This window comes from Clarias gariepinus, chromosome 4 (genome assembly GCF_024256425.1).
Source record: "Clarias gariepinus isolate MV-2021 ecotype Netherlands chromosome 4, CGAR_prim_01v2, whole genome shotgun sequence".
NCBI lineage: Eukaryota > Metazoa > Chordata > Actinopteri > Siluriformes > Clariidae > Clarias > Clarias gariepinus.
Window position 1 is genome coordinate 3,775,351 of NC_071103.1, and position 16,632 is coordinate 3,791,982.

At 38.4% G+C, this 16,632-nt stretch overlaps 1 protein-coding gene across 2 annotated transcripts in view; it reads left to right on the forward strand.

Moving 5' to 3' along the window:
• The window catches only part of asic1c (acid-sensing (proton-gated) ion channel 1c), an 82,597-nt gene extending 66,105 nt beyond the window's left edge, over positions 1–16,492 (forward strand). Inside the window, exons 6-12 of one of the 2 annotated variants that reach the window (XM_053495460.1) lie at positions 893–1,046; positions 2,229–2,320; positions 2,411–2,490; positions 5,625–5,696; positions 7,891–7,943; positions 8,150–8,185; positions 13,325–16,492. In XM_053495460.1, the coding sequence (XP_053351435.1) occupies positions 893–1,046; positions 2,229–2,320; positions 2,411–2,490; positions 5,625–5,696; positions 7,891–7,943; positions 8,150–8,185; positions 13,325–13,403 (566 nt within the window). In that variant the 3' untranslated portion in view covers positions 13,404–16,492. The remainder of the gene's footprint in view (positions 1–892; positions 1,047–2,228; positions 2,321–2,410; positions 2,491–5,624; positions 5,697–7,890; positions 7,944–8,149; positions 8,186–13,324) is intronic. The other variant, XM_053495461.1, reaches the window with a different exon arrangement.
• The last annotated feature ends 140 nt before the right edge of the window (positions 16,493–16,632 follow it).

Here is a 16,632-nt window from a genome sequence, read left to right on the forward strand (position 1 = left end):
ATTCTATTATTAAATACCAATTTGATGTTTGTTTTTAAATTGATGTTTACTTTTGATGTTAATGTGATGTTTATTTTTAATTTGATGTTCATTTTCTGTATTTTTTTATTTAATTTTGTATTTAATTTTTAAGTTTAATGTTAACTTTTGATGTTGATTTTGATTCACAGTTTTACAGTTTTGATTGACAGTTTACTCATTTATTTTAAAATAAAATACTGATTTTGCTGTTTACTGTTGAGGTTACTTTGATTTTTTTTTTTCATTTGATGTTTATTTTTGATTTGATATTTGATATTTTTTGTTTTTTATTTTATTTGTTTATTATTTTATATTTTTATGTTTATTTTTTATTTAATTAGATTTTTTAACTTGATTTCCTTTATTTTATGTTTATTTAAATGTTTACTTTTGATTTTTATTTAAATGTTTACTTTTGATGTTTATTTGATGTTTACTTTTGATTTGATGATGATTTGATGTTTACTCACTCATTTTTGAATGAAAAAAAAAACAAAAATTTATCAGATAAAGACGAAGTTTTGTCTTAAAACGCAAAAATGGCTGGGATGACATCATGCTGACATCATGCTACCATGATGTCATTCCAGCCAGTTTTGCATGATGCTGTGACATTATCTGGCTGGACAGACATACATACATACAGACAGATGGACAGACAGACGGACAGACAGACGGACAGACAGACAGACGGACAGACGGACAGACAGATAAACAGAAATCTTTCTGAGACTGGTTTCTGTATAAAACATAAAGGTATCATTGAAAGAGCGAGTTCTGACCAACGTACAGACTGAACTATTCTTTTGATTTACATAGATATCTTATTATTCAGTATTGATTCATTTAAATCTAATCTTTGTTTTCACAGATTTCCTGGTTGAAAAAGACAACAATTACTGCGTGTGCCAGACTCCATGCAACATGACTCGCTACGGCAAGGAGCTTTCCATGGTGAAAATACCAAGCAAAGCGTCGGCCAAATACCTGGCTAAGAAGTTCAACAAATCAGAGCAGTACATCGGGTATGAGACAAGCCAGTTTCAGATACAAACCGGGTCCTGTCTTTTAAGATTGTCTCTTTAAGAAAAGCTGCATATTTTTATCATATAAATTGAACACAACTGGTCTAGAACTTTGTGTGAGAAATATTATGAATACGCTGCCCAACCACTTTATTAGGAAAACCTGTAGATCTGTTCAACATCAGATCAACCAGTGGAGCAGTAACACATGGAATCATGCAGATTCAGGTCAAGTGCTTCACATCTAACACCACACTGGGGTAAAATGCAACCTCTCTCTGTGTGTTTGGTGCTCTTTAAGTATTTCATAAACTTCTCATTATCTGGAGTTTTCAATACCATATTTCGCTTTTGTCCAAAATCTGAGGCTTGATTGGTTGGTTGGATGATTAGTGTCCAGGTGTTCCTATTAATCTGGCCATTGAATGTATAATAAATAAGGGCTACAAATAAGCCAGGAACAGTAATCTTGGTGTTTCAGATTTAAAAGAGGCGTTCGTGTCAAATCGGGACTTAGGACGAAATTTATGGAGGGCGTAAAACCGATTGACATTTCCAGAAGACTTCAGGCACAGTACGGTGATGAGACTCTTAGCCCCAGTAAAATATTTAAATGGTGCAAACATTTTAAAGAAGACCGTACATCCCTGAATGACCTGAGGAGCCCGGCTGAGGTGGCTCGGAGCTCACTGCAGTCGTTCCCATGAAGGTTCAGCAAGTGGAAAGCAGGATCTTTAAAAATAGCCAACTTGCAGACGAGACGCATCTGTGGGATCTGTGGGAACTGTACATACAATAATTGACCAACACCACATGGAAATTACAGGAACTCGGCTTGTCACATGCCCCATACAGTCCTGACCTCGCTCCATGCCATTTCCACATGTTTGGAGCATTAAAGGAGTTCCTGGCAGGCATGCAGGTTTCAGATCATGCCTCCTGGACACTGAGAAATCTTTCTACCTTGATGGTGTCCAAGCACTAGTGGAACACTGGGATAAGTGCATTAGTATAGCAGGAGATTAGACAGAGAAATAAAGAGAGTTTTGACTCTCAGAACTGTGTTCTGTTATTCTGTGCAATCAAAAGTCCCAGTTTGACTCGAATGCCCCTTGTGCTTTCGCTAAAGCCCATGACAACGAGTCACTCACTTTGTTTTGTTGCCTGTGTTTCCGTTTCCAGAGAAAACATTTTAGTCCTGGATATCTTTTTTGAGGCCCTGAATTATGAAAAGATCGAGCAGAAGAAAGCATACGAAGTGGCTGGTCTGCTTGGTGAGATGTACTACGGATAAAAGAAAAGCATTTAACTGATTCAAATCTCCATGGAAGTCATTTGCTATTGGGTAACTTTCCTTTTTTCAGGTGACATCGGTGGGCAGATGGGGCTGTTTATAGGAGCTAGTGTCCTGACGATACTGGAAATATTTGATTATTTGTATGAGGTACGGTGCATTTCTGTCTCTTTTAAAAAAAAATTAAGCTGCACTAAAAACAGATTTTTGGTAATGTTTTAAGCTGAATTAAGCAGAAATTTTTTTTTTTTTAAAGAAATATGAGGAAGATGATCTAATGTTATAATGCATCTTATGGCAGTGCACATATTTAATATATTCCATAATAAATTGTTAATGTAATGCATGTTTGAAAAATATCATAACAGTATTAGACAAAATAAGATTTGGTTTAAAGTTGTAAAGTAATAAATCGATTTTATTAATCAGTGTTTTATCTTTTATTATATTACAAGCATTGTTGGTTTAATGATATGATTTAAAAAAAATACATCCAGCCTTACTTATAGTATTTAGTGAGTGAAAAAGATGTATAAAATAGACAGAAAAAGTTTTTAAATGAATAGGATAGTTAGCGATCATAATTAAACATAATACAATATGCATTTTACTTTTCTTTGGCATGATGTATTATACAAGACTTTTTATTAGCCATTAATTATGAATAATACATGTTGGTGTTAAATACAGTGCATTTTCTTAAATCATGTGTAGAAAGTCTTAGGGAAATAGATTAATATGCAATACGAGCAATGCACACATTTCCAGACTGCAGTCCTTCTGGCAAACATTAATTAAGTTAGTTAATCGCAGCTTCATGAAGAAGCCAAATAGTTCATTGGCCTCTTTCTTTCTCGTCTTGTCAGAATTAAAAACCAATATGTCTGAGAGGTTCATCGGTTATGCCTCATATTAAAAAAGAAGCAAAGAACATTTCAAACCAGACAGAAATAAAGGCATGAAAAAGTCAAAAGAGCGGTATGGGAAAAAAAAAAAAAAAGATAAAAGTGTCTGAAAATCCCTGTCTGTACTTTGTGGTTCTTAATTGAAAAAGAGAAGCAGTATAAACTCAAGATCAACTCAAACCTTGCCATCCTTTCAAACTGAGCTGCCAGACTAACAGGAGCTAAAAACCACTTTAAAAGAAATGTGCATCAATCAACAATTTCTACAAATTGTACAAACACTGCTACTACAGAAGCCACACAAATGCCCAACGGAATGATCGGCAGAAAAAACAACCAAAATCTCTGAACGAGCGCCAACCCTTCAGGCTCAAGGTGTGGAAAGCTTGTTACAAGCTTACAAGAAGTATTTCGACCTGCTGGAACCTATCGGGAAATCTTTTAAGTTTAAAGCTTCCCTGAACTGAACTGGCTTCACAGTTTAAGTGGTCCAAAGGGGCCAGTCAAAGCCATAATCTGAATCACACTTGTACTATAAAAACACAGTTATTATGGCAAGTGTGGAAACTTGAGGCAAGACTTGAGCAAGTCATTAAGGTGTACTTGATGAAACCAAATATTGAATTGTAGTGTCACCAATAGCTCTAAATGTTGCCTTTAGGATCTCTGTCCCCATAGAAAGCCCAATTATGTCATTAATGGCTGGCACCGTTATCCTATTCAAGGGCATTTCTATCACAGTAGGCTTCTTGTCTACCATGAGGATGGCCAGAGCTTACTTCCCAACCAATACCCCACACTCAAACAGGGAGGTTGCAGGGCATCCACAGTGCCAATCCCAAGCCTTGAGTTGCATCAGGAAGGGTGTCTGGGATAAAACCTTTGCTAAAAACGAGTGATCCTAGCCTGAATAGCTTGGTCACCTGTTCGGGCAGATGTCATGCAAAATAACATTTCTTCATTTGTCCAATTTGCAGAACGAAGGATCATGCTTTAGTTTTGCACCCATGATGCAGTGCATTATCCTCTGATTACCTCAATGCTCTGAGGCAAGCTTGCATCGCTCCCCATTCATCATGTCAAGTTTATTCAAGTAGAAAAGTTTAATGAGAAAACATGGAGCCAACCCATAAGGGTTTCCAGGACTTCCTGTAGGACTACTAGAGTGCTACCATGGTGGTCTTTTCCTTGTTTTTCTTGGGCTTGTGGCTGTAAAGAAATCCATATGCAGCCTGTGAAAGTACATTATATTCAACCCCAAGCAGCAGACACAGCTAAGGAAAAAATCATTGTGAAACAAAGTAAGCTCCTTTGTTGGATTAAATCAGCAGAAACGGTAAAAATGAAAAGGTCTGGATCAGAGAAGTTAACAGGAGTTTAATGCTGCTTGCTAGAATACAAAAAATCAGAACTTTTCTACTTGAGATCTTAATAACAAGCGCTAAACGCTGGCCTTAAGGCATCCAGGTAGTCAAAAGATAATGCAAAAGTAAAGCAGGATCCTCCTTCAGACAAATTAAGAAATGTCATTTTCCACTACATCCGCCAAGACTACTCAAGAAAGTGAGTGGGCTACTCATGACTGGGATCATCCTACTGTATCTGCACAACGTTGATTTTAGCAAAGATTTTACACCAGATACTGTACCCTTCCCTATGCAACCCTTCCAGGCTTGGGATCAGCAGCATTGGTGCCCTGCAACCCTAATGGTTTAATGTGGAGTATCATCTGGTAAGTAAGCCTGGGCCATCTCCATGGTAACGAGAAGCCTACCAGTGAGCCACCAATTTCCTTGACTAGTACTGTATAAAGGTGCCAGCCGTTAAGGTCATAACGGACGTGATGGAAAACGCAAAAAGCACAGAGATCCTAAAGGCAACACTTGAAGCTAGGGATGCAGTAAAAGGGTACAATAAATTACAGGATCTGCAAATGAAAATGCAAGTAGGGTTTGTGATAAAGCCATTGCAAGAGTCTGGCTAAACCATGGCTCTACCACCAGGATAATATCCGTCGGAACAGACCCTGGAGATACCCCAGATTGCTGCATCCTTCAGTCTGAAATGGATGACAAGGGACCTGATCTATCGAATCAGTACTGTTGACCCATTCTCAGTGGTAATTGTTCCACATGGCTGTATGCAGCCATGTTTTAACAACTGCGTGGAGGGTTTCTCCGGTTAATGAGGATAGCTAGTGAAAAGATCGATCTAGTGGACGTACATAATGTAGCGGGGATCTAAGCGGTACAGTAGCTGTGTGGGTTTGTTAACTCTGAGCGCCCCCAAGGACGGCAGCCGGACGGCAGCCGGACGTCACTCTAGTTCATCATAGAGTCACGGGTTACACGTGGTGCACCCTTCTGTTTGTCTCCTCAGGTGTTTAAGGATAAAGTGCTGGGCTACTTTCTACGTAAAGGCCGACCACGTCGGAGTGCAAGTGACAATCTGGTAACTGAGCTCGTTCTATACTACACCACCTGCATGTGCATGCTTTCGGTGGAGCTGAGATAACATGACAGAAATAAATGCAAGGTTGGTTTTTTTGTTCGTTTTTGTTTTTTTGCAGTGAGAACCGTGCGTCTTATTGCTGTGTTGCTGCATGTCGCTGCTATTTCTTTTGTCTTTGGCTCAAATTCCGATTATGGGAGAGGGGAAGCGTAGAATATTTTAATTAAAACATGGTAATTTGTCAAAAGAAACACTTGAATTAGTAAAACGATACTATCTTCTACCAAGTTCCAATCATTTTTCTTGTGCGTTCATGTGCAATAACGTGAGGAAAAACTAATTACAATTTTGGTGATTGGTTTAGTTTTGTGATAGAAATCTGGGTGATTAAGCAGAGATGTCTGTGGCAAAGGTGTTAAAAAATTATTTCCTTCATTAATGACAGCAGCCCAGAACGAGGTGCTCCCTATAGGTCGTATTTCAACGATAATGGAAGCAGATGTCTATACAAACCTATTAACCTTGTGCGATGTCGTCTTATCCTCTTCACACTTAATGCCGTAAATACACATGTTATTTCTCTAGGGAGTTTTTCTATTCGTTCTCTGAACTGAAACAGGCAAAAGACTTTGGGTGACGAATTAATTCGTTTACATTAAAGCTGCTGTAATTTTTTTTTTGTTTTACGTAAGTACTGTTTCATCCCAATTATTGATTAAGCACTTAAAAATAATTTTTCTCTGACGAAAAAAAAAAAGGAGCTCATACAAGGTTTGCGTAAACAGAGAAGAAGCGAAGTGCCAAATTATTGGTACACATTACCGATGCAATGGCAAAAGACTTACGTTACAAAACAATCGCACAAAGCAATTGTACGGAGCTCTTTCATGAGCGACCATGATTGCTTTTCTGCTTGAGAGATTTCATTTGGTGTAGAATGTTTCTCTAGAATTTATCATCTTATATAAAGACCTTAGAATGTATATGACAGTTAGCTAGAAAAAAAATAAATAAACATAAGCGTGTGTTGGTATTTAGTGTTTCAAAAGGTCCGTTGTGGATGTTGACTTTTGATCCAACAAAGCAGTTTCACATCCCGCCAAGTTCTCATTTATCATCCATGACAGGAATATAAAAAATAAAACCTGGTACTGTGCAAAGGTCTTGATTCACCCCTCGATTTTTTTTTTTTCATATTTTGCTTCCAAAGAGACAGATTTTTTTTAGTAATGTAGTCTTAAGGAATAGTTCTCCAGACTTCCTGATAGACTTTTTAGTGGGGGTTTTTTGCAAGTTTTGTTTCTCATTTCAGTCCCGTTTCAGAGGAATGTTTTTTGTTTGTTGCACCACACAGTGACCTATGAATCATTCAAGCATAAAAATATCATCCAACCAAAGGCACAAACCGGTGAGAAACATGTGCAGATGTTGACAGATGATCAGGCCGGTGATTAGTATACTGCTGATGCTGAATACTGAGTGGTTGGAACAGAAAACAGGGGAAATGAGGTCGCTGCTGAGGTTGGTAAATGAACATAAAATTTTTTTTTTTTTGGTATCTTTAAGCACTTTGCAACCTGTCACTGTAAAACATGTTCCCATTTCTTTAATTCACATAATTTCATTTCATGAGAGGAGACTAAAGAATTTGCACAGTACTATAACTTGGTAGCTGGTGTGCGCTTAATACTTTGAAGTTTCATACCAAGATTCATTATCCACATTACACCAATCCACTGCATGTCACCTATAAAAACATATTTCTTGGTTTTGCGAATGTTTAACCTACTAATATTTAATCAGATATTTTGACTAATTAAAATTGCATTTTAAAAGATCTATATTAAAATAAGCCAAAATTATCATCGCATCCTTTATATTTTCCAGCAGATTCCATAGGATCCAGTTCTTGCATTAAGCCTTGCTCATGCATTCTTAATGTTAATGCTATTATTCATTATTCAATTTCACAGTTTAAAAAAAAAAAAAAAAGGATAAATGGATCATTACTTACTCCGCATTGTATAATTTTGTTTTGGGCCAGGGTTGGGGTCAGTTCAGGTTCAATTCAGCAAATTTAGGACTTGGATGGAGGCCTGATGCAGGATTCACTTTGGCTTGTGAACCTGAAACTGAACTGAACCCATACCTGGTGTGGTCATCCTCATCTCTCTCCCCATCATGTGTCTTCCAGGACTACTCTGAGAACCCCACCAGCCCTGGTGTCACGCCTAATCATACCCCCAGGTAGCTGGCCATTGACAATACTGTAAATACTTTACATCCTCTTAATCTGTCTAACTATAACTCATTCTCATCAGCATTTCATTTTTTCAACCCTTTAAATATCCTTCTTTTCGAGGCTCCTTTTTGTGTGTTTCCTGTAATAATAAATTGGTCCAGGAAACTACGGTTTCCAAGCATTTCTAAGGAAAGTCTTTCAAATCCTGTAGCCTTCACGATGGAGATGATGCATTGCACAAGTTCAGGTAAAGCAAATCTGTGCTATGAATGGATTAGTCTTGCCTCATTTTTGGTGGTTTTTTTTTTTTTTTGGCTATTTTTGTAGCAGTCCTCTTTCCCAAAGGTTTTCCCAAAAGTTAAAGAAGGTATGGAAAATGTGTTTATCATATTGATTATATTACCATGTTTTAAACATATTGTCATTTCAAATCTGTTAGCCATGAAGCTTTTGGGAAACAGACTTTCTGCAACATATATGCAACCAATAGTATTAACTTTTGCTTGTTTGCATACTTTGCGTAGCACTTAAATAGTCTGTATTTGTGGTATTTCACCTTGGATATAATGCTATGTAACAATGCTGTTACAATCCTACCTAACACACAACGAATTTTGTGAAAACCCGATCCTTCCTTATGCACATGCACCCCAAGATTCACAAAGTCACTTAATGATACCAGGCACAGCAAAAAGAATGCATCGCAGGCTTATCCTCACTGAAACCAGGATGGAAACTATGGTGTTAAGAGGCACCTTGCCTCCTTTACAAAGGCAGTGATGAGACCCAGCCACATAACTGTAGAGTGCCACAATGGCTGCCATACACCTTAGCCGGGAGACTTACAATGTCCATGTGCTCTGGTATTGAGAAGAGTTTCCTGGACTGCAGTCCTCAGCTGGTAATTATGTCCCAGGGCCCTGACCCTCAAATCAAATGGGCAAGCTGTGCATACCAGATTTTGCCATCCATTTGGGACAGTTTGCCTGCTCTTGTCTGAAGCCTTCAGGAAAAACGGCATCTTCGGCCCACAAACACTTGGTCCTAGTTGCTGAATTTGCTTTTTTGATGGGAAGAGTTTTAAGTAGAGAAGAATTTATACAACAATTCATTCCATACTTGTGGGTTCTGGGAGAACCATATCTGTCATGTTAACCTAAGATTGGTAAAAAGGTTCATCATAGATTGCCTCAACTGTGGAGATTCTGTGGCACATGCTGAGAGCCAAGATCTTGGTCCAGTCCTGATTACATCTGAAAGGACGAGACAATATTTCAGTCCAGACGGACCACTTTTAAGGGGTGGGGGGTCAGGTACACCCAGTTCCCCTGTAGTACCACGCTACAACCTAGAATGTAGAGGAGGCATCTGTAAAGATTGTCTCTATCCAGTGGCAGACTGCCAACCCCCAGACTCATTGCTCTGCTGTATCAGCCAGCCAATTCTTGGGCTTCTTTCCAGGAGCAATCACAGTCTGATTACTCATTTTTGCAAGCTGCAGCTCTAGTAGTTGTCATCAGATAACCGATTACAGCGTCATCGATAAAAATGGATGGACTAGTTAAAGCTAACAGATGCCATGTCTATAAAAATGCCCATAAGGCAGTTAAAGGATTACTCACAAAAAAGTTGAAAAGAATGAGGACATCCATGAAGGACAGTACATCTGGGCATTCATGGTCATATTTTAGCTGCTAGCATGACATATTGTTTATGTGCAGGTGAGAAGGATAAAATTAAGGATTACTGCATGACATCATACATGCCTAAATAGGGATGGGAACCAGAATTTAAAGTCGAAAGTGTTGTCAGAAAGAGTCTCTAATGGTCATTTGGATTTTGTGGCCATGTGTGACCATGGTTGGTCGTGTAACACTTTTTTGGTCCTCTATACCATTGGGAAGTATTCGCCAGTCGATTCCATCTTAAGGGATTTGGTGTTTGTGGTGTGTGGTACTTTATGTGGTCTGTGTCTTGGCTAAAAGTCTGCTAAATAAACTCAAACATCTCTGAATAAACAAACAGTTCGAGGTGAATTTTGAAACATTCATTACTTCCCATAGATATGTGATTCCATAGGATGGTTTGTTCAGGTGGTTTTAAGCAGACCTTAACTGACCTTTGGTGGTTTATGTCGTACCTGCAAAAGGTGTCCATCTTTGTTCTTCTGGACATCAGTGTGCTTCTTCCAAAATACACTGCTTGGAGCATGTGTTGAGAACAAAAAAATCTATGTTGCTTGAGTAGGGGTTGTCACATGTGGTTTTTCTGGTCTTCAAAGATGTTGCAGGCTGATGGCTAAACTGAAGGTCTTTGCCGGTTTCCACTCCATATTTGTCAGGGTTGCCCTACTTTCATATAATTTCAAGTGAAAGCATAGTCCTGTCATGTCCTGTGGATCCTATTCATTTCGTTGGCCATACTGTATCTGGCAATGGAGAATGCTTCAGCCAAAACTGGCAACAATTTGGTAGATAGTAAAATAATTAAGCCAATAGCTTTGACAATCATGTGTCCAGTAAACTGAAGGCATTTTCTGGTAATGGAGGTCAATCCAGATGTTCTGTAGTTTAACCAAGTATTCCTAGGACAGCGAAATATAAAACTGTTGCTCCTAGGGTCATATCAATAACACACTGATATCCCTAGGTAAAACTGGAGACATATTATAGCCTGGGTGTAGTGATGCAAGGGCAGCCCAGAAGATGGCTTCAAAAAGATGCTCAGCTGAAAATTAAATGAAGATTTTAGCAGTTGATTTATCTAGGTTATGAGGCATCAAATGTCCAAAAAACATGTCTCAGTGGTCCAACCTCCTGCTTGGATTAAATCAGCTCTCTCTAGGCCCTCAGCTGCGAGAGGCTACAGCATCACCTGGGAATAGAACTTTACCGCTGTTCCACTTGGGGGCCCTAAACGAATTTTAATGTGGTTTTCACAGGTGTATTTAGCCGAGCTTGAGGTGACATATAGGCTTTGTTTCATCGCAATCGGGAAGAGAAGATATGCTACTTTAAAATTTAAATGGAGAATGCCCTTATATCTTAAAAGAGTTGACCTTGAAAAAATCATTACTTCATCTCAAAAGTCAACAGATAGCGCTGTACATTGTTTAATATGCACTTATGAGGGTACAATTGAAATCTGCTTAATAAACGCAACCTCGCGCCTTTATTCTGCGCACTTCACAGTAACATGTAAAAAAAATTTGATTATGAGTGTGGAATTAAATTCTATTTAGTATTAAATATGGGTTCAACTGTGTGGTGCAAATGCATCGCTTGTGATATATTGTATATGACATATGCATGTTGAGTAGTACCGTTGCAGAGAGGAAGATTCAGTTAGTATAAAAGCTAGGCCCACCTTTGCATTACATTTTTTACTATTTACAGTATATCAGGGACATCCAAGATTAGTGCATTTTATTAAACTCAATTATTTTATTTATGATGCTTATAGCGCAAACCTTATATTTAGGACGTCACATGGTTAATCTTTTCCAAAGAAGTGTTAGATGACTGCACTAAATATATGTACTAATCATAAAACCAGTAATGTCTTTTTTGCCAAATCTTTTGACGTCTCTGCTTGATTTATGCCAGTCATTAGAGGCCTGCATGAAAAAACTACTGATCATAGCCTTCTTTGGTGGAGCTCATCCTTTTAGTCTACATGCACTGACACTAATGCAAGAATTGTTTGCTGCACTATTTCACTAGCTCAGTGCTACATTTCACAGACTGCCTTACTGTGTGTGTCAACATGTACACTCAGTGTCCAGTTTAATACACATGCCAATTCTGCCCTAAGTGTACACCTTTTAGTACTGTAACCTGGGATTAAATACTTAATTGGGATTATATATCATGAATCCATACACAAAATGGTTCATAATATTGAAGTGGGGGTTAAAGGTATGATATATTGCAATATTATTTACCAATAAAAATGTAAACTTTGTTATAGCATAAGTATTCACCACCATAGTAAAATGAGTCTAATGTGACGAGCCTTCATGTATGCAATATACCCTCTATATACCCTCATTATATCGACACCTGTTCCTACCAGCTGACGCGTTCTCTTAATGCAAGTGTCTAAACAAAAAGAAGAGCAATTGAGAGTTGCCAAAGGATAACGTTCTCAGTGTGATGCTACCACCACCGTGTTTCTCTGTGGAAAACGTGAGCTTAGGGTGCTTTTGTCATAGCGAAACAGTTGATTTGCTTTTATAGCAAACTGCAAGGCATTCTTCTAAAAATTACCCACCATTTCATTACTATGTGCAGTTTTGTGTAAATTAGGACACATAATCATAATTCTAGATTGTAAATACAAAACAAGGAAAGACTTGCGCAAGGCTTTTAAAAAAATCTATTATAGACCTATCTTCGGTATAGGCGTTTCTTGTTGTAAATTAATCTTAGTAACTAGTCCATCAAAAGGAGCGCCAAAAGGAAAAGGACCGCCGTGTGACACCAACAGATAATCGAATAAGTTGAACTATCTCAGTAAAGCAATGACTTTCTTAGTAATAAGAAAGTGATGGTTTCAGTCATCATCTTCAAAATTGTATTCCTATATAATGCCACCTATGTGATAATTGTACCTTATAAAATGACCATTTAGGACAAACATCCTTTGCTCATTAAGTCTGGAGGGGAAATTATATTCCATGCATCAAATTTTGAGCCTGAAAGACACGATTCAACAAGTGTCAAACTCCTTGCACAGTTTTCTTGATTTGATGCACAATCCTTTTAAAAACTAAAACGTTTAAAAATAAATATACATATTGTTGTCTGGGCGTTTGTTGGTTTAGCACTTTTGCGAATCATGCACTTGTGTACGAGAGCCGCAGCGCTTAGTGTCAGACGCTGTTAGTTTTCTTTGTTCGAGACATTGTGATGGAACCTGTGTCTAATAACATCACTACATGCATCTATTCGTGGTGTCATCACAGGTCTACATGCGATGAGTTAAGATTAAGGAAATATTTAGTCCTTAATTTTTTCCAGTGGGGGTTTGGGGGGGGGGGTTTAATCAAATGTTCAGCAAAAATACTGATAACATCCAGAGTTAAGTAAGAATGTCTTTCCCCCCTTCCCCTTTCATTTATACTTATCCATGCTGTCCCATTTTATACCTCAATGTATTCTACAATAATTTGCTTGCCATATTTATATATATTTTTTTAATTCACACTCCATATATGGATGTTGTTTTTTTTATATATTCTTTTGAAATTTTCATTAACCTTCTTTACTTTACATCCCTTCTCGTTTTGCCCTGTCTTTTCCTGGCGTCGCTATCAATTCATCGCGCATCCTCCGGCACATCTGAACATCTCTCCCGTCCTTCCCCCGTTTCCCCTCTCTTCCAGAGCACATGCGACACCCTCCGGAGTCACTCGGACAGCCTCGGATTCGCGCCGAACGTGCTACCTAGTCACCCGACTCTAGGCAACTTCGAGGAGTTCGCCTGTTGACGACGCAGGCGGCGAGGACAATTAGCGGCCGGACGGCAAACTGTGATCCCGACTTGTATACTTGTACATATCTACACACACACTATGTGAAGACTAGATCGATTGGTCAATCAATAAATCACCCTGAACAGAATAACCATTAAAAAAAAAAAAAAAGTACAAGTAGGCAACACTTTCCAAAACAAATACTCAGGTTATATTAGCGTAACGCAGTATCAACAGCACCAACTGTTTGTTTTCATGTTGTAATATCGACGAACACACAATGATTTCAAAGCTTTCAGACACAACTGTGAACTTGGGTTATTAAGGCTGCTACTGAAAGTAAACCGAACAAGGCACACCGCTGCGCTAAGTGAGCGTGAACAGGCATCAGCGTTTACTGTCTTTAAACACTAGGCTTGTGCTGATAATTTTTATATACGCTGATATTTAACACTGTTAATGTAGACATGTCACTGTTTGATTAGCTAGCGTACTCTGTTTGGGTTATTCAGTCATCGGCTAACCCTGTAGACAGCACGGCGCTGTCTTGACTCTAATTGGTCAGTAGGTACTGATTGATGATGTAGAACTGCAGCATAGAAATAATGACTGTTTAAGAACTGGACAAACCGTCCACTGACGCCACCTAAACCTCAGTAAATCCATACATGGTCAAATGACGCAGAATAAACAGAGCTGTGTTATTTGCAACACACCAACTTACAGAGGAACCTCGGCTTACGGATTTAATACATTCCAGAGGCAAGTTCTTAATGAGAAATTTGTATTGCGAAACGCATTTTCCCATGGGAAATAATGTAAGTGCAGATAATCTGTTCCAGTCCCTCAAAAATATTACCAATATTACCAATTTCCAAAACTATAATCATATTTTTCCTTATGAAAACTATTAAAATAACAGTAAACATACAGTATGATTTTTAAGACTTGAATATGAAGTAAAATATAAAACAAATAGACATTAAACTTTACTTAGCCTTAATTTATGATTCCTCGGCACCAGCTGCTTCTTCTTGGGACCCATGGTGCAATGTCTTAACCAAATCTTGTTTAAAATGCGAAAAAAATTGTAACCGTACTTCACTAGGCTTTCCACTGACGCGGACAAGGTTTGAACGGCTCCCAAAAATACACGCAACTGGCTCGATCGCACATACGCCGAAAATGGTTCATACACTGAAGCAATGTTTTTCAAACTTCTTTCGTTCTTGAGGCGTTCGTATGCCGAGGTACTACTGTACCTCAGTCATCACAAGCTTAGCTTTAGCAAAAATACCAAGGTGGCTAACTATCATTTCTATGCTAACGTTACAGTACCTTCAATTTGATTGAACCCTACATGTAATCCTGTGTCAGCTCATACAGTACGTTTCTTGTGGTAAGTTATACTGCAGCTGTAATTCACATAATCATGCATAAGTTTATGGATTAATATAATTTTAAATAATAAATTACATACAAATTCACCATCATACAGCTGTCAGGAATGGGAAGTCTAGCTATGGAGACCGTTGTTGTTGGTCTTTCGGCTGCTCCCGGCAAGGGGTCGCCACAGCGGAATACCCAGTCCGCACAGGTTTTTACGCCGGATGCCCTTCCTGACGCAACCCTCCCATTTGTTTTATCCGGGCTTGGGACCGGCACTGCATACTGTGGCTGGGGTTTGGGCACTGACTGGGAATCGAACCCAGGCCTTCCGCATGCCGGGCGAAATACCTACCACTGAGCCACCAGTCCCCTTTTTAGCTATGGGGACTGTTTTTTTTGTTGTTGTTAAAATAGAGGTCTATGGGCATTGAGTCACTTTAGGAACCTAGTGGTCATTCGAGGAACTGCATGTATTGGCACTTACGCACTGAAATCAGTTTTCGGAACCAGAGGTTTCCGCATCACAGCAAGAAAAGGGTGATATGTTGATCTTTATATAGCATTTATTGAAGGATTCTCCAGTGTCAAGAGTTAAAGCTATAAGGGTAAAGGTAAGTATAACTGTTAAACAGCTATAGTTGGATATAACTGCTAGCTAGTTCTTAGCTAACATTCTTGATAATTAGTGGAGTTTGTGATTGAGTAGCAAAAAACTTTGTATAATAACCAAGTCACCGTTACGTCATGGTTTTGAGAGGTTGTAGGAAATATGAGGTCCAACAATAAGACGACAATATAGGCTGTTAATTTTTGCAATGCTGTGTATTCTAACTTGACCTAGCGTGATGTAAAAACTTATCAACACAAGCCTAGTCGACATCGAAGGAGTAAACAATGATGTGGATATCAATTTATTCCTCTGGTTGAAATATGTTTGTCTGTTTACATTACATGTACAGTATATAAGTGCAATAATATGCATCATGTGTTATTAGAATAACCAATGTACTACCCTCACGTCTTAAAGTCAGAAGGAAAAGATTAGATTCAGGTTCAGTCATGATCTCTCTGAGGCGCGTTTTACTTTTGATATGCATCATATATTTCTAATCGTTTCTATGATATATTCTGGTACGGTATATAAAACTTCCAGAAGGCCGCGGGAAAGATTCAGGTTTCAGCGCATCGCATTTTCATGAAACGAGTTCAATTCAAAAACATCCGCGCAGTGCATCCATCCTGTAACGATAGAAAAGGAGTTCATTTTAGTGACGGGTTATGTCAAAGCCAAGATTACGCGGTTATTCATAAATGATACAACGTCCCTTCAGGACAGCTTAAACCTTGCGTCTTTCACGGGACACTGCTCATATCGCATCAAGCTGAGAGTATACACAGCAAAACAAGGTTTCCCAAAGGCGTCTTCCTTTCTTTGCTTGCATGCACAAATTTTCTGCATATGAAAGATTTATCCGATGGCGTTCCACATGCTGCGAGCTGAGACAGAGGAATGTTATCACACACTTAAAGAACAAGAACAACATTGTTTTTTTTTTTTTTTTACATTTTGCTTCTGCATCTGGCTAATCACATTGTTTTATAGAACAGGATTTCTAGCACATGTAACCATATTTTAAGAGTCAATTGTGAAATGTAAATGAACCTATCTAATAAACATATTTAACCTTCTCCTAACGAGTGCCATTCCTGCCCGTCTTTCCATCTGTTGTGTATAAGCATAAGCATGATTAGGTGGTAACGGTGCTAATGTAAAGTTTTTTTTCTTTTGATAAACAGCGAGGTATAAAGCTTCCTAAGAATTCACATCT